The following is an 18,026-nucleotide window of genomic DNA, read 5'->3' as shown; positions in this document are numbered from 1 at the left end:
TTGAACTCTCCATGGCTTTCGATACCATCAACCATGGTATCCTTCTGGGACGACTGTCTGAGCTGGAAGAGGGAGGCGCTGCATTGCAGTAGTTTTGCTCTTACTGGGAGGGCCAGCTCCAGAAGGTGGTGCTTGGGGAACCCTGCTCGGCCCCGTGGATTTTCCAGCATGGGATTCCACAGGGGTCAGCTTTGTCCCCCATGCTGTTCAAGATCTACATGAAACTGTTGAGTGCGGTCATCCGGAGATTTGGAGTCCGTTGTCATCAGTATGCTGAAGACACACAGCTCTATTTCTCCTTTTCATCTTCTTCAGGTGAGGCTGTGGATGCGCTGCATCAGTGCCTGGCTGCAGCAGTGCACTGGATGAGGGCTAACAAACTGAAGCTCAAGCCAGATACGACTGAGGGATCTCTACACCAGCCTAAAATTCTGCATTTACATTGGGGCTGCGGTTGTGATGCTGTTGATGGGTGGTTCTGCTGACCGGATGGAGGGTGTTCAATCTGTTCTGCATGGGTTGCACTCCCCCGAAGGAGCAGGTCCATAGCTCGGAGGTCCTTCTGAAACCATCTTTGTCACTTGAGGCTCAGGTGGCCCCAGTGGCATGGAGTGCCTTCTACCAATTCCAGTTGGTAGCCCAGCTACGCCCCTATCTGGACAGGGAAACCTGGCTTCAGTTGTCTATGCTCTGGTAACACCTCCAAGTTTGATTACTGCAATGTGCTCTATGTGGGGCTGCCTTTGAAGGCAGTTCAGAAGCATGCAAAATGCAGCTGCCAGACTCATAACAGGGACCAGAAGGTCTGAACGTATAAGACCAATTCTGGCCCGCTTGTGCTGGCTGCCTATATGCTTCCAAGCTCAATTCAAGGTGCTGGTTTTAACCGATGAAGCCCTACATGGCTTGGAACAGCAATACCTGATGGCACGTCTCTCCCAAAATGAACCTACCTGTACTCTACATTCAGCATCTAAGGTCCTCCTCCAGGTACCTCCTCTGAGGGAAGCTCAGAAGGTGGCAGCAAGGGAGAGGGCCTTCTTGGTGGTAGCCCCCCATCTGTGGGAAAAGCTCCCCGGCGAGGTCCGCCTGGCGCCAACATTGTTATCTTTTTGGTGCCAGGTTAAGACCCATCTCTTTTCCCAGGCATTTGGCAGCACATGGTGAGTTTTCATCAGTCCTGGATGTGTCTTTAGTCATGACTGACAGTTCAAAGTTGTTTTTAGTTATATGTTTTTTGTGTATATTGCCCATGTGCTTCCATGTAAATGGCTTTTCAACTTCGCATTTTGAATTTTAATGTTTTAACTTCTGTAAACCACCCAGAGAGCTTCGGCTATGGGGCGGTATAGAAATGTAATTCATCACCATCATCGTCTCTACTATGTTTTGGATTTCATTTCTTATATAGGGCTTGGCGGTAGTACATGTCAAAAGGATCTCAGAATTGTAGTCAATCACAAGCTGATCACGTGTGTGATGAAGCTGCAAAAATGGTTAATGTGAGTTTGGGCTGCCTTAATAGAACTGTAGATTCCAAATTGCGAAAAGTAACACTTCATTCTGCACCAGTCCAACCCCATCTGATGCACTGTGTCCAGTTCTGGGTGCCACAATTTAAGAAGGATGTAGACAAATTGGAACAGGTTCAGAGGAGGGCAACAAGGAGTGGTATGGAAAGCAAGTCCACTGGGGATGTTTAGCCTGGAGCAGAGAAGATGGAAGGGGATGTCGCAATGGAGGCTGGTGGCTGTGATGTCAGTGGGGCGGTGCATCCACCCCGGGTTTGAGTCAGAACTCTAAAGTTGCTCTGCACCTTGGAGAGCTCCTTTAGAGTTCTGACTGAAACCTGGAGCGGATTCACCGCCCCACTGACATTGGAGCCCCCAGCCTCCAGTGGGTACGTGATAGCACTCTTCAAATCTCTGAAGGGCTGTCATCACTCGGAAGAGGGCAAAGACTCGTCTTCTGCTGCCCCAGAGGGCAGGACTAGATCTAAGGGGCTTACGTTCCAGGAAGGTAGATTTTCGCCGAACCTTAGGAGAAACCTCTTGACAGCAAAAGCGGTTTGTCAAGGGAGCCAATTCCCTAGGTGGGTGGTGGGGTCTCTCTCACCAGAGGGCTTTAAGCAGAGTTTGGACAGCCATCTACGAAGGGTTTCTAGCTCTGGACTTCCCACACGGAGCAGGGGGTTGGACTGGATGACCTCCAAGAGGCCTTCCAGCTCTATGAATTTAATGTTTTTAAAGCCACCTTCATGGATTTCCCACTAGGAATGCAGGATAACACCAGCTGCACCAGGAGCAATGGAAGACGTGTCTGTATTTGCCAGGATAACTTGGCTGCTAAAATTGACAAGAAGGCACAACAAATCAGGAATGGTTCCGTGCTATGGAGAGTATGGCAGGGCCAGTTGGGACAAGTCTGGACTAGTCCTCTCCCCTGAGACAACAGCAGGTTAAAAGAATAGAATCAGACTTCAAACACTTACTGAAAAGCAAGCCCTTCACGGCTGCCTAAAGACTAAATGGGAAGGAGCCCTGCACGACTCCGTGGGAATTCTACCAGCTTGGTGCCCCCACTGAAAAGGCCCGGTCTTGGCTACATGCTTCTCTTACGTACATGCACAGGCAGGATACAGAGCAGGGCAACAGATGCTGACCTCTACTTATGGGCAGGTTAAATGCGGGGGGGGGATGGAACTGGGGGGAGATGGAAGTGGGGGTGGGGATGGCAGACATCTCCACACAGTGGTACTTTAAGGTCATTTAGACCCTGGACATAATGGGCCCCTTTAGACAGCCATGTGTCTTGCTTTGGTTGTGAAGCATACAAGTAAGATGTCTCCTTTTCGATCAGGGTTGGATCGGAGCCCAGAGAGCCCTAAAGCAGTTCTGATTCTGAGGAAGAGTTAGAAACCGTGGGAGAGGAACCCGCGCGTGCTTCAGAGGAGCAGCCAGGGGGAGAGCCCCTCCCGGTACACATTCCTGAGAGTGATAGTGACCCTGGCAGGGAGAGGGCGGAGCAACAGCAGTTTCTGGACGCTAGGCGCCAGCGCACCCTCAAGCACAAGATGGCGGGCACTGAGAGGTGGCGCTCAGCCCACTTGGCGCGTTGGCAACAGCGGCACCCCGATGCCCCATGGGAAAGGGGTGGACTCTCTCCTAGCTCATAAGTATAGCGGTTTCCCGCCTTCCCCTCCAAACGGAGATCAACTGATTCCTAAGGCTAGAACCCCCGAGTAGGCAGCCCTCTTAAGTCTTACTGGTAGGATCAAGCAATTAGCATCTGTACGCATCGTTAGGTTGAATGGGAACAAAGTCTTGGAAAAGAGCCCTATTGTCTGCGTGTTGATTCCGGCTACCTGAGGATTTCAGAAGGCAACAGGGAGCGACCTCCTGACACACACAACCCCTGCCATTCCATGCTTTTCAACTGCTTCCACTGATACTCTAGAGCAAAAATGAAAAAATACTGTTTGCCAACCCTGATTTAAAAGAAGGAAATCCTCTGAGCGTGCTTTTTAAATTCACTTAAATTGTAGCACCATCATGACTGCAGGAACAAAATGAGAGTGTGCTTCTGCTACCCTGATGCAAAAAAACATTTACGTTGGAATAAACACCATTTTGTTGTAGAAAAGGATAATATATTCTAAAGGTAAAAGCAATAAAGGGAGTGCCTGGCCGCCCCATTTTATTTCCTATAAAATGTCTTTAAAAGTAAGAGCAAAGAATACTATGGCAAGCAGTGTGAGACCTGATAGGCCCCAGCACGCCCATGCTGGTTCAAACACCAGGCCTCTTTGCCACTTCCCCCATCACCTGCTGCTAATTGGGGGGGGGGGTGTTTTAAAAATGCATTAATTAATATTCATCCATTTAAGCCATAATCCTGTTCATGTGTAGACAGTTAAAAAGTCCTACAACTCCCAGCATGCCCCTGTGTTGGAAGCCTGCAATGCCACCTTCAGTCACCAGACGGCAGAGTTTCCTGAGCAGCACATTGCTCTGTGTACAGCTGGAAGGCAGGAGACAGATGCCCCCCCTCCACTGTGGGGCAGCCCCCCTCGAGGGAATAGAGTGGGCAAACCCCTCCCAAAGGGCACTATACAGGCGCACCACATCAGGGGCCATGCCTAGGGGTGCCACAGGGAAGAGCTTCACTCAGAAAGGGTGGGCACAATCTGACCAGCTCTATCACCTGCATTACTTTGCTGGAAGGTTTCACTGTATTAAACTGAGGGTTGTTCCAACCTGCGCAAAGCTGGGGCCGTTTGCTAATCAAACTTAAAACAATACAAAATAATGAAATTAAGGTATCTGTTAACTTTATTAAAACATTCTTTTTTTAAAAAAAAACAAGCTAAACAATGTGCAACCCTCAGTGACCCCAGACAACAAAGTGCAATTTCTGTATAAATATGTGCAAAAGCATATATACTGGAGGAACTGCAGGATAAAAACGCAAGTTCATAGCTTTGAGTCCATGCAGCCTCAGGCAGCCAACTAGTTTTCAGAAACCGCAGTGACGTGTGTTTTTTTTCTTTTTACAAAAACAGCCTGGAAGACCATGAAAGATGTACGTCCCCCTTAATACACCCACACTATACTTCATCCCGTGCAATGAGGCTGGAAGGGTCTCCTCAGAGTATGGTGCAGTAGAACTGTTTGTCCTCCCAAGGCACCTGCAGCTGAAAGAAGAACGCAGAAAGACAGAAGATCTGTGATTTAACATCCCAGCTAGACAAGACACCATTCACACAACTAGCAATTGCATGGATGGCTTTCTAAAAGTAAATGGCAGGTGAAGGAGGCCTAATCTGGATCAGGACTCTGTCTGGGGGAATAGAGGCAAAGGCAACATCAGGGCCTGATCCAGTCGGACTGCCCCCTCCGAAGGCCAGTTGACATCATCTGCCCTGTGGAAAGGAAGAAGGAGTGAGGGAGATAAGAGGAGGCAAAGGGAATATCAGGACTTGTTCCAGTTTGACTGCCACCTCCCAAGAGGCAAGTAGGACCATTCCACCAGCCCTGCTGAAAGTCTGTTTCATTTTTTCCTCTTCCCTCCCCATGCCCTCTTCCTTGTGTGTCATGTCTTTTTCAGATTGTACGCCTGTGGGCAGGAACTGTCTTGTTTTACTGATTGACAGTTCTTCTATATACCTGAAGCCCTCGATAGCACTTCATGCATCTGATGAAGTGGACTATCGCCCACGGAAGCTTATGCCAGAATAAACTGGTTAGTCTTTGAGGCACTGAAAGACTTCTTGTTGTTTGATAAAGACAAGGGGATGTGTACAGAACAAGATGTCCTGGTGAAAGGACGTCATGTGAACTCAAAACCCATACCTATATCCATGGAAATTCCCCCCATATCCCACATTGAGGAAGATGGTCCAATGACGTGCTCTGCCTTTAAGGGCGCAATTCTATGCATGTTTAGACAGAAAAAAGTCCTACAACTCCCAGCATCCCCCAGAATTCTGGGAGCTGTAGAACTTTTTTTTATGTCTGAACGTGCATAGGATGGTGCCCTAAGCCACACAAATAACGTAAAAGGAGGCATTTCACCCTCACCGGAACATTCCAGTGAGCAACCTGGGATCCGTTGATATCCTTGCAGCATCTCTGTTGAGAACAACGTTCAGCTTCTTTAGCAAGCAGATCCCAGCGGCTCCCCATTCCTACATTCCCAGTTGGATCAGCTGGGTCCAAGATGACTGGTCTGAAATGCAATATCAGAAACAGCCAGTAAGGTACAGCGATTAAAGTACTGAGCCTGGGAGACCTGGGTTCAATGCCTCAGTTAACTGTAAGGCATGCTGCACATGACCATAACAAGGAAGCTATTCTGTATCAGCCTCAGTTTTTCTGCCTGCTAAATGGGAATAGTGATGACCTAACCTTAAAAGGTAAAGGTAAAGGTGTCCCCAACCAGTCGTGTCCGACTCTAGGGTGCGGCTCATCCTCGTTTCTAAGCTGAAGAGCCAGCGCTGTCCGAAGATACTTCCGTGGTCATGTGGCTGGCATGACTGAACACCGAGGTGCACGGAGCGCTGTTACCTTTCCCGCCGAGGCAGTACCTATTTATCTACTTGCAATTTCTTGCTTTCGAACTGCTAGGTTGGCAGAAGCTGGGACTGAAGACGGGAGCTCAGTCCGTAACGCAGCACTCGGGTCTCGAACTGCTGTCTTGCCGACCTTCCGGTCTGCAGTTCAGCGTCTTAACCACTAAGCCACCGCGGCCCTTCAAACCTAACCTTATAAGGCTGTAAATAATGTTGCACGCTAAGGCCCCATTTAGTGTGCAACCTGTGATCTATAGTGCACAGCCTCTGATCAGCGTGATTCATTTTGAACTGCCAATTATATATAGGTGCCTACTGTTGAACCAGCCTGTGTAGCTATGCAAGGAGCAGTTTGATCTATAGAAAGTAGCAGGTAATAATACAGCTTTTCACTGGCTGATTTCTGTCCTTAAGGTGTGTGTGTGGGGGGGTTAACTTGTGCCCCTCCAGTAGGGATGTACGAAAGTCATTTACCTTTTCACAGATTGTGTTCGCGGGGGGGGGGGGAGGCGCTCCATCCCTCCCCCTGGAATCCTCCCCCCCGGAATCGCCCGTCTGCAGCTGGACTTCCAGCCGTGGACAGGCTGCTGTGGACGCAAATGGCAGGTGCCGTAGCGGCCGCCATTTGCGTCCAGCCAGGCAGCCGTGATAGGCTACGTAAGTATTTATGTAGCCTATCATGGCTGGGCAAAAAAACCCACCGCGTATGCAAATGGCAGCAGCTACAGCGGACGCCATTTGCGTTCCCTATTTTTCACTGTTTTAGCCTACGTAAATATTTACGTAGGCTATTACAGCAAAAAAAGGGGAACGCAAATAGCGTAGTGGGCGCTATTTGCGTTCCTTTTTCCCCCCGTCATAATAGCTTACATAAATATTTATGTAGGCTAAAACGGCGGAAAAAAAGGAATGCAAATTGCGCCCACTACTATTTGGCTAAATTACTAAATAGTGCCCACTACTATTTTTCGCCGTTTAAGCCTACGTAAATATTTACGTAGGCTATTACAGCAAAAAAAGGGGAACGCAAATAGCGTAGTGGGCGCTATTTGCGTTCCCCTTTTTTTCACCATAATAGCCTACGTAAATATTTACGTAGAGGAAAACGGCAAAAAATAGGGAACGCAAATGGCGGCTGCCGTAGCCGCCACCATTTGCGTACACCGTTTTTTGGTGTGTGTTTTGCTTGGCTTGCCGTGATAGGCTACATAAATACTTATGTAAATAGTTACGTAGCCTATCAAGGCAAAGACCCGGATGCAAATGGCGGCCGTGGCAGCCAGTCGAAACACCAGCCGCCGCCGCCGCCATCCAGAACATCTGCCCCAGGTAAGCATTGTCCCAGGGGAAATCTGCAGGGGGGCGGGGGGGGCAGGCTGTTCCGCCATGGATTTCGGTGGGCTGGATGCCAGTGCATTCGGCCTCACTGAAATCCGTGGCGGAATTCTCCGCCATCCGTACCCTCCAGATGTTTTGGCCTGCAACTCCCATCAGCCCTAGCCAGCACAACCAATGGGGAGGGATGATGGAAAGTGTAGGCCAAAAGTTGCCTACACTTGCCTTAAGGAAACAACTTTCCCGCCCCTAATTAGTGGCAACCTGACAAGATATTGCAGGACAGTTGCATTTCTTCTGGTCTCTCTTTTAGCAAAAGTAGCACCCCACTCTTTTCTTTCAGCTAATTGTGGAATAAATGAACGCCAGCATGGGGCAGGCAGACAAGAGCCTTCAGCAACGGGTGGCCCTGACAATGACCTGTATTTTTACCTGCGAAATGCCAGAGCACCTGAGAGAAGCACAGGAGACTAACCTGGGCTTCCGGAGCTGGGTCTGCAGATATCGCTTGAGGGTCTCATTCTGGAAGTCATAGTTGACAGTCCAAAATATGCAGAGCTGCTTGTGCTGCTGGATGAGCCAAAGCACCGTCCGGAACCCTTCCGCCATGTTGAACTTGTCCTTTCCGCTTCCTTGTTCCCAGGCATAGACGGCCAGCAGCTCCAGGGCGTGCTCTGGGGGAAGTGACTCTCCACTTTGGAGCTGTGAATTGTATGGATATATGTACTAGGAAGGACAGAGGGGAGAAAAAAGATGGGGTGTTGAAACCTCAAGGTGCAAAGAGAATTAGCTATATAATCAAGGGAACGGGGCTGCTTCCAGAAGAGGCTTTTATTGTGCAAGGGCTTCATTCACATAATTTTGCAGGGATTCAGATGATGTTGCTGCTTCCACATGTAACCCTCCCTTGTTTTCCCAGCACTTCTTCCACCTTTTTTCTTAGCAAATAAAATCCATCAAAGAGGGAAAGATGGTATCGCTGCACAATGCCTTTTGATTGGTAGCACTAGGAAGGATCTGTGTGGAAGCTATCCTGAATTACCCACTGCACAGAGAGAACAGAAGCAATAAAAGGAAAACCAAGGCAGTGTTTTTTATCATTATGTGCGGGAAATAATAGCTGTTGCCCTGTTCTGCTTACTCCTTTATGTACTTAGTCAGTAATCCAGGATGGTTGGTTGATATTCCCTCAACAGGAGCTAATGGTTAGAAGCACGTCTCCAGAGAGTGTGGAATCTCTCTCTGTTTTTGAACAGGATATCCATCAGACGTGACAGAAGGTGATGGCACTCTTTAGCTGAGGGGTCCGGAGTTTGGGGCTTTGAATTTTGACACGGACGGCGCTGTGGAAGCGCCTTGGGGTACAGGGTCGCTCTGTGTCTGAGGGGCAGAACTTCTTTTAGCCCGAAGGCAGAATTCCATTTCGGAGAAGCGCTCCAAGGCCCAGTCCAATGGTGGGTGAGGCAGAAGGGGAAAGGCCAGAATACCCCAAATACCAGCAAATCTTAGCTTGAAGCTCTTACTGCCCTATAACTATGCCTTAGGACAGGCATTCCAGTCTTTCAGAATGGGAAACACGGCGTAAAAGCTGAGAAAACACAACATGATTGACAGGCTTTCTTCATGTGGAGCTTTTATCCTGCAACTGAGATTGCTCCTTCACGGACGTTTGCGGGCTCTTTCCACGATGCCGTGACCCTCCCGCACTAAATGCCCTTTGTTCCGTTTTTAAATAGAACGCAGAGAATGAGCTATCAAATTACCCCGTTGTGTTCCGCTTCAGTTTCCTCCGTGAAAAGAGGAAAAGCAGCAAGAAGAGGAGCGAGATCAATGAAAGGTAATGGAAGACTCAGATACGGGGAGGGGGAGGGGGGAAAGGAAGCACGTGAAAAAGGGAGTCGTCGTAATCCTGCATGTAAAATGGAAGCAGAAAGCACCATTTTAAATGCAGGATTTTAGGCTGGTGTAGAGATGCCCACAGTCAAGGGGAAAGTGGGTGGGGCCTGAATTTCAACACCCCGCCCTATGGGGATCCAACGTATGGTAGCAGATCTGCTGCCTATGAAGGGGTGCCTCTGCTTATGCTCTGCTTGTATACAGCAGTGGGAGAAATGTTATGGGAGGGCTCACTCCAGCAGCTTGCCGGAGAGTCCAGGAGCCATTTGGCTCCCCCTCTGTGAACTCTTTGCATTCAACCTGGTCAGCATAAGAACCATGTAAACTTTCAGAACTGGTGCAAAGTTTGCACCTCTTCCCTCCCCATCCCTTTTTCCTCTCATATCGTGCTTATTAGAACATGTGGGCAGGGACTGTCTTGCTTTTAACCTACGTACAGCATTTAGTAAATTTTAGGTGCTTTATAAAAGAATAACAATATTAATTATTAGAATTAATAATAATAGTACATAAAGCAAATATTGCAAAAACAGCTTAATCCGCCTCCAGGCTGCTCCTGGGAAGTCCAACCACCCATTGCTCCGATGTGGTGAGCGTGCAGCCTGTTGTCTTACTGCATTTCTTTCTGCATGTTGTTATTAACTGCCGTGGGAGCTTCGGCTGAGAGGGGGGTTATCATATTGAAAGATTAATGACAGGGGAAAAATAGAAAGGTGTTCTCTTTTAGCTCAGGGATAGCTAATGCTTCAATTAGCTTTGTAATGTATTAAATGTTAGTTAATAAAGCAAAATTCCAAGCCCAGCATCCCAAAGTCTTCATCTGCGTGAAGTTGTCTTGCTGAGATTGGCAGCGTCAAACCAGGATGATAACAAAAATAACAACATAAAGCAAAGCTACGGTAATGCAGCTCAAGACACATGGGCTTGTTTCATGCCTCATACTCATGGTGGGGAGGTTGCTGCTGTTGGAGATGGGACCTCATGCACACCACATCCCTGGCAAATTGTCAAGCCGCTCTACCTGTTTGTACCAGTGTTTCACCAGCCGGATGAGGCTCTTCAGCTTGGTGGGGCGATCGATGATGAAATCCCTCTGCAGCTCCGTGAAACAGGGGGAGAACTCACCACCACGGCGGCCACTGCTCTCGATCAGGTCGATGTACACCTGAGGGTCAGGCCTGGCGCCTTTCGTGTATTGGCCTGTCACAGGACACAAACGCAGACCAATATGGTACAGAGCGAAACAGACGTGTGGAAAAGCCCCTTAAGCATCAGCAGCAGCAGCAGTAGTAGTAGTAACAACATTTGTATACCACTCCACATCTAAACAGATTCCAGAGCGGTGAATGACAAGAGATAAAATGAACAAATGATAAAAAGAAGAAACATGATATTAAGATTATTCTTTAAAAACAGAGAGCAATAAAACCGAGGCTGGTCAACCAAGGAAGGCTTCCTGGAAAAGAGCTTCTTCAGGAGGTGCTGAAAACAACCCGTTGTGGGTGCCTGCCTGACCTCCAAGGGCAGGGAGTTTCACAGGAAGGGAGCCACCACCCTGAAGGCCCTTTTCCGAGTGGACTCCAGTGTGGCCATAGGTCCATGTGGAACCGCATGCCCTCTGATGACCTCAGTGACTGGGCTGGTTGGTAAGGGAGAAGGCGCTCTCTCGGGTATGACCATAATTCGGTTGTATTGTTTATCTGGACCTGGAGGGTAATCTCATGTCATTGTAGCAGGAAAAGAGCTTAATGTGTTATGGGGCTACAGTCACGTGTCACCCACCTTGAGTGCCTCAGCGAAGAGGCAGTCTAGATTTTTAATCTTTTTTTAAAAAAAATGCATAAGTAGGCATCTGTTCTTCAGGGGATCACAAACGAGGCAGGCCCAGCAGAGAGAGGGCAATTCCTATCATTTCTTATTGCACCAAGCCAAAAATGACTGACAAATGTTAGGAGACAAGTAGAGAGCTTCCTGTCCTGCCCAGCCTTTTCAGTGAGTTACTGATGGGAGTGTTAGAATCCGTTTCTGACTACTTGCATTTGATGCAGAAGGACCATGGTGAAGAAGGAGAAGGAGGAGGAGGAGGAGGAGGAGGAGGAGAAGGAGAAGGAGGAGGAGGAGGAGGAGGAGGAGGAGGAGGAGGAGGAGGAGGAGGAGGAGGAGGAGAAGGAGAAGGAGAAGGAGAAGGAGAAGAAGACCCAATGTGAAAATAAAGGCCAAACTACACGTGCCATTAAGCATACTCTTGAAAAGAATTCTTGACCCTCCCACTTTTATTGTGAAGGGAATGCACCCGATCAGCATCCATTGCTCGTGCGGAGAGGCAATCAAACAGCAAGCCATAAATAACAGCATCTCCTCCCTTCCCTTGCAGAGGCTGGAAGAGGTGGGAAGGACCATTCCAGGCATTATGTCCCCGCCTCTGAGCACTACTGCATCTGAGTGGTGGTGGTGGGGGGGGGAGAATGCAAGCAGGAGAAGGCAGCAACTGCTCCTACCTGCTCTCTCTTGCTCACACTCTCTGGGACCAGCGGAGATGGTCAGGCCAATGCCCAGACAGAAAGCAGGAGAATCCCTCTCTGGCTACTCACCTCTTTCTCTGGTCGATGCAGCCTAGGTCACAGAATCATAGAATAGTAGGGTTGGAAGGGACCTACAAGGCCATCGAGTCCAACCCCCTGCTCAATGCAGGAGTCCAAATCAGAGCATCCCTGACAGGTGGCTGTCCAGCCTTGTCTTGAATGCCTCCAGTGCGGGAGAGCCCACCGCCTCCCTAGGGAATTGGTCATGGAAGGCGCAGTCACTGCATCCTCTCACTTGCTCTGAGGGCAAGCCACTGGGTTTTCCCTCTGGGAAGCAGAGAGGGAGCAATTCATCCAAGTGAGCCTAAGAGCTTTTCTACATGAGGCGGTTAATCCACTGTACCTACTTTCAGTTTCGTCGCAGAATTGAGATCCAAGCACTACGCAAAGAGCGTTTCCTTTCCTGCTTTTCTGCTACATAACCTCTAGGTGGCACTGTGGTTTAGCGGAACAGCACAAGTGAAAACACCACTTTCTTTCACTTTCTCAGTTAACTCCCACATTTTCCCTACTCTAAAAAAAACTAGTTGAAAGTGCTTGTTAGACACAGAAACAAAATTAGAGGGCTACAACGTCATTTAAAGAACCAATTGTGATTAGGGATCGTGATTACAGAATGACGAGTGCATGATAAATGTCTCGTGTAGAAAAGCCCTCCTTCCCCCTGCCATGCCACTCAAAAAGAGAGTGTGGGAGAAAGGAAGTTTGCTGCTGCCTCTGATCGCTCACCTGCCATCTCTCTCTGGAAGGCTGTACCTGTCTACATCCTCTATCTCTGGGCAGCACAGTAGGAAGCACTGGGCCTGGAGAAGCCATCCAGGGAAAGTGAGCAAAAGGAGGCACTGCCTGCTCACTCTCCCTCTCCCTCTGGATGTCCTGGCTGCTGAAACATGGTGAAAGTTCGTAGTTTGGCCCCAAGAGAAACCAAAGGAAAACAATGCCATTAGCACGGCAGTGTTGTCAGGGAGTCTGAGCCCAGAAGCCTCCGCCACCCAGCTCTGGGAAGAAGGCTCCATCCCTGCAGCAGACCAACTCACCGAGAGCATCAAAAGCTGGCAACACATCAAGTTCAATGGACTCTCCAAATTTCCAAGAGCGCACCTTGAAGTTGAGCCCACACCCATTTTTCTGCTTCAGAGGATTGATTTCCATTTCAGTTAGCTCCTGCATTTTGCACTGTCCAAGCCTCTCCTCAATCTTCTTGATGATCTCCTTTCCGTCTCTTTCGCGGTCTGCGTAGTCTTTGATGGTGTTGAGGAACACCACAAGGACAGCATCTGAACCTCCTTTCAGAGCCGTGCCTTTCCCCAAGGAGCCTCCCTGGGAAGGAGAATGACATGGATGTCACTCACTCGAAGTATTCCTGCTTCCCTGTACCCAGAGCCTCCATGGATCCATGATCAATATGGGGGGGGGGGTTAAAGCATGCAACATGCAAACTGCTGCCATCCATTCCTACAGGTAAAGTAACAGGCTGCAGTTAGAGGTGCAGTTGTGAGGAAGGCCAAACTCATCACTCCTGCTCCTGGGTCACTGAAAGAGATCCTGTATGGGGGTGAGGCAGATACATTGCACCCAAGATCCTTGTCCTTGCTATCTGATCTCTGCAAAGGAGCCTGTGGTCTGGACAGAAAAGGGTTAATGGGTCCATAAGGACTGACTGCTGAAACATCTTTAATCTGGTGGACATGCCAGGCACATCTTGTGTTAAGGAAATTACAGTTAATTGGCCAGGAAGGCTAAGAGAGGGTTGAATAAGATGAGTTGTCCTTACCACCACCACACAGAGAAGCTGGGTTCACGCAACATGCTGACCCACCCAGTTAGCGTGGGTTATCCTGTTGTCTGAACGCAGCACGTTTTCTGCAGGGTGGGTTATCATGTTGTCTGAACTCAGCACATTTTCCATGGGGTTTGTTGTTAACCATGCAGCATGGCTTTTTAAAACACCCTGAACAACCCAACAACAAGCCATGGGTTCTCAAGGTGGCTTTTTTGAGAAAAATAAACCACACTGCATGGTTAACAAGCTACCCTGCAGAAAATGTGCTGCATTCAGACAAAACGATAACCCACGTTGGGTACACACACTCCAGCTGTGAGGAGAGGGCAAGCCAGGAAAGCACAGAAGCCTGTTTTGAGACAGGAGCTGCGGGTTTTGAATGTGTCTGAGAAAGAGGCTGAGCTTTGAACTCTAGGAAGCGCTCTGTTGCTTTGGAGATCTGACGCTGGGCAGTAGAATTCACTGTCGGTATGAAGGAACAGAACTGGAGACAGCCAGAGGAAATGACGATTTCCATCTGGTGGCAGTGGAAAAGGCCGCAGGATGTGAAGGGCAAAAGGAGTGCGGGCACGCTATTTTGCCTGTTTTTCTTTTCACTCATGGAATAGAGCATTGGTGCTCCATATGTGGTGGCAAAACTGGGATCCAGAAAGCTGTGGCCAGAGTGGCGGTGATTAGCATCTTTGAGAATACTGAAAACAAGGAAAGTGGGGTGTTTTTTATTTCAGCAAAGGGTGTTCATACGACTTTCTTTTGATCTACCAGGTTGGAACCAGATAGGTTAGAAATATATCCATGAACAGAGCAGCAGGGACTGAAAGGTGCCAAGCCAAAGGACTGCCTTTTGAAGGGAAAAATGTGAAGGAGTTGAGAGTCCTCATCCAAAATGAGGCAATGACTGCACAGAACCCTAAGGGTGCCGGAATATCAGAGCAGATGAATCCAGCCTATATCTGGCTAATGAGAAAGAACACGGGCTATGAGAGGTGGAGCTGGGCGAAAGAGAGAAGCGGCAGGAGGCTCACCGTTGCCTGGAGGCACAGCATCTCCAGCCAGAGAGGGAAGAACAGGAGGCACGGCACAAGCGTGAGGAGGAGATGGCACAGTTACAGCAGCAGCAGCCAGGCAAGGTTGCCCCCAAAGATTTCACAGCCTTCACTCCTGGAGAGGATCCACATGGTGTCTATCCAGCTTGGGACAGGCTGCACAGAAATAGGGCCTTCAGGAAGAGCTCCCTTCAGAGCTCCTTACAGACAGGGGCACCCATTTCCTCTTGGAAGTCTTGAAGGGTCTCAGGAAATGTAGTAGGGTGAAACATTTAAGAGTCACAGCACGCTACCCACAATGCAGTGGACTGGTGGGAAAGTTTAATGCCATTAAGCTTAATAATTAAGACTTATGTCGACACCACCCAAGAAGCACGCATGCCTTTTATGTGCACGCAGAGATGTTCCCCAAGAGTCAACGGGATTTCCCGCTTTTGCGCTAATGTACAGCCAAAGGGCGAGCGGGCCTTTGGGCCTAGTTAAAGAGAACTGGGAGGGGAACCTGGCGGAACATCACCGTTCTGTGAAGAACTATGCATTATGTTTTCAAGACAAGATGGGGAAATGTGTAAAGTCATGCAAGGCACTCTAGCAAAAGCCCAAGGAGTATAAAAATGCGGGTATGACAAGTCAGCATGGTGAAAAGTGTCTGAAGTGGGAGATGAGGACATGGTCTTCCTGCCTTGACGCAAGGAGAAGTGAAGCCTGCGTGGCAGGCCTGCCGGGTGCGTGGGCCTTAGCTGAGGCCAGGCCAGGGCAGCCCTCTGTCGCACTCCCCCTTCCGGCTGGCCGCTGCTGCGCCAGGGCTCCTGGTGGTACAGCAGCTTCAGTGTCCCAGCTGAGGGCCTGCATGTGCTCAGGGTGCGCCTGCTGCTCCAGAGCCTTTCCCTGGACCAGAACAGCTCTGGGGGCTTGCGACCCTCGTGAAGAGGGGACGTGGCACAAAAATGAGGATCAGCTCAGGCTGTTAGCCTGAGCTGGCCAGCCCCAGATGACTAGGGATGGGCGGATTCCCTACCTGCTGCTCCGGTGGGGAATCCGCCCTTGAGGGGAGGCGATCCATCCCTCCCCCTGGAATCCTCGCTGGCTGGCTCCACTCCACGGTGATTTCTATCCTATTGCTAGCCTATCGCGTGAAAAAACACAGACGCAAATGGTGTAGCGGATGCCATTTGCGGCCGTAAAGCCCTTGGTTTAAGCTAAATGCAGCCCTTAGTTTAAGCCCTTAGTTTAAGCCCTTAGTTTAAGCCCTTAGTTTAGTCTAAAACCCTTAGTTTAAGCTAAATGCAGCCATTTAGCTTAATCTAAGGGCTTTATGGCCGTAAATTGTGTAGTGGACGCCATTTGCATCCAGATCAGCCTCAGCCGGCGATACAATGGCATGGCAATGGCGGCTGCATCGCTTGCGCTCCAGAGCTGGCCGGCGGCTCCACAGAGCTGCCATGAGGACGATCCGGCTCCAGACGGTTCTGGAGCCAGGCAGAGGTGAGTACTGCCGTTCCGCCATGAACTCTGGAGGCCAGATTCTTTAGAATCCGGACTCATTGGGGTCCATGGCGGATTTCTCCACCATCCCTGCGGATGACCCCTTCCCTCTTCGGGCGATAGGGGGCGGAGAAGGCTGGCTGATTGACTGGCTAGCTGAGCCAAGACAGCCAAGACATGGAATAGGCATGGACCCTGCCTGCTGGCTGGCCGCCAGTCAGTGGGCAATCAGAGCCACTTGAGGGGCGTTGGGCGGCCCAAGCCCGGTTGAACGGAGCGGGTGGAGTAACTGAGGCACAGAATTGGCTTCATTTCCACCCCACTCTTCTTCACTTGTAGAAAGTGTGGGGGGAGAGGGAGAGAGAGAGCGCGCACGCGCAAGGGGTGGGGAGCAGGGGAGACTCGGAGATCGTGACCGGTTTTTTTATATTTATACAAGAATGTTCTTCATTTAAAAATCTTTCTCTGTTTTGGGTGTCTGGAGAAATGCACAGGTGCAACAAAAATCTTTCTTCCCATCTTGTTTATACCCCACCCCCCATGACTGGGTTGTGTGGCAAAACCATTAATTCTGGCCTGTGTCTGGAGCCTTTTTCCTAACCATTTTTCCCCCCGTGTCTCAAGCCTCCCCCACCCCCCCACCCCAGTTCTGCAAGGGGTTTGTGTCGAAAAGCACATGGGCTAAACCGTTTTTATAAGCCTGCTTTGTGTTAGTTCTGCTGAGGTTATATAACCCAGACTCAGCACTGTGTTTGCTTGCCTGATGCCTCAGTTTCCTTGTGTGTGAAATGGGTGTGTTCTTCTCCCCCGCCTCCCTTTGCTTGAAATCCTGGAGAAACGGGCTTTTCTAAAATGGCTTTCTCTGCACTATTACATACTCTTGAGAAATGGGCGTATGTGACAGAATGAGCAAGCGAGAGAGACAGACGTTGCTTTCCCCCTCCCCGCGGCCCCCCACCCCCTTGCTTCCAATCTTTGTTAAGTGGCCTCTGCCGGGATTTGCTTTCTCCGTTGCTATTCTGGATGCATTGGAGGGGGCCGGGGGTCAAACTGCTTTTAAATTGGGGCCTGATTTTTCCCCTCTGTTATCCTTGCCTTAAGTAATGAATTGAGGTCCATGCCTGGCATCATTTTGTGGTGCTGTCCAATGCTTCTCAGTCTGTTCTTTTTACCCTTTGCTTTTTGGGGGTGGTGCAAAAGAATGCCTTAGAATGTATTTATTTATTATTAAATTTATTAATCGCCCATCTGGCTGGTCACCCAGCCACCCTGGGCGATGTACAGCGTACAATAAAACAGTTTAAAACAATAAAATTCTACAGTAAAAACATTTTCTAAAATACCCTAACCCACCCCAAATGCCTGCCTGAACAACCACGTTTTTAACGCACGACGGAAGCTCATTAAAGAACACATATACCTGGCTGAATTCCTCCTGTTTTCTATTTGCTGGTCAAAATTATTGTTTTAAACCCTGTGATTATGTAGCCCAAACTGAGCACAGACTTCATGTGGGAGCCAGTGTGGTGTGGTGGCGAGAGTGTTGGACTGGGAGTTGGGAGATCCAGGTTCTAGTCCTCACTTGGCCATGGAAGCTCACTGGGTGACTTTGGGCCAGTCACTGACTCAGCCTAGCCTACCTCACAGGGTTGTTGTGAGGATAAAATGGAGAGGAGGAGGATTATGTATGCCGCCTTGGGTTCCTTAAGGAAGAAAAAAGGTGTGATATAAATGCAATAAATAAACAACAATGTATTAGTAATAATAATAATTGCTGCCTCAGTTTTCCTGTGTGTGAAATGGGTTTTCACACAAGGGAAATGGGCTTC

General features: G+C 49.3%; 1 protein-coding gene across 1 annotated transcript in view; it reads right to left on the bottom strand.

Annotated features, from left to right (window-relative positions):
- Nucleotides 1-1,599: 1,599 nt before the first annotated feature.
- The window catches only part of LOC146336273 (2'-5'-oligoadenylate synthase 3-like), a 30,377-nt gene continuing 13,950 nt past the window's right edge, over nt 1,600-18,026 (bottom strand). Inside the window, exons 7-11 of the mRNA XM_084819547.1 lie at nt 12,921-13,203; nt 10,323-10,501; nt 7,881-8,131; nt 5,580-5,727; nt 1,600-4,693 (exon numbers count right to left, since the gene is read on the bottom strand). Coding sequence (XP_084675673.1) covers nt 4,646-4,693; nt 5,580-5,727; nt 7,881-8,131; nt 10,323-10,501; nt 12,921-13,203 — 909 coding nt within the window. The 3' untranslated portion in view covers nt 1,600-4,645. The remainder of the gene's footprint in view (nt 4,694-5,579; nt 5,728-7,880; nt 8,132-10,322; nt 10,502-12,920; nt 13,204-18,026) is intronic.

The sequence above is a fragment of the Heloderma suspectum genome, chromosome 13, assembly GCF_057233095.1.
Source record: "Heloderma suspectum isolate Gila_16-S chromosome 13, 16-S_ref, whole genome shotgun sequence".
Classification (NCBI taxonomy): Eukaryota; Metazoa; Chordata; class Lepidosauria; order Squamata; family Helodermatidae; genus Heloderma; species Heloderma suspectum.
The sequence above is the reverse complement of the archived record's forward strand: the minus strand, read 5'-3'. Positions and strand labels throughout refer to the sequence as shown.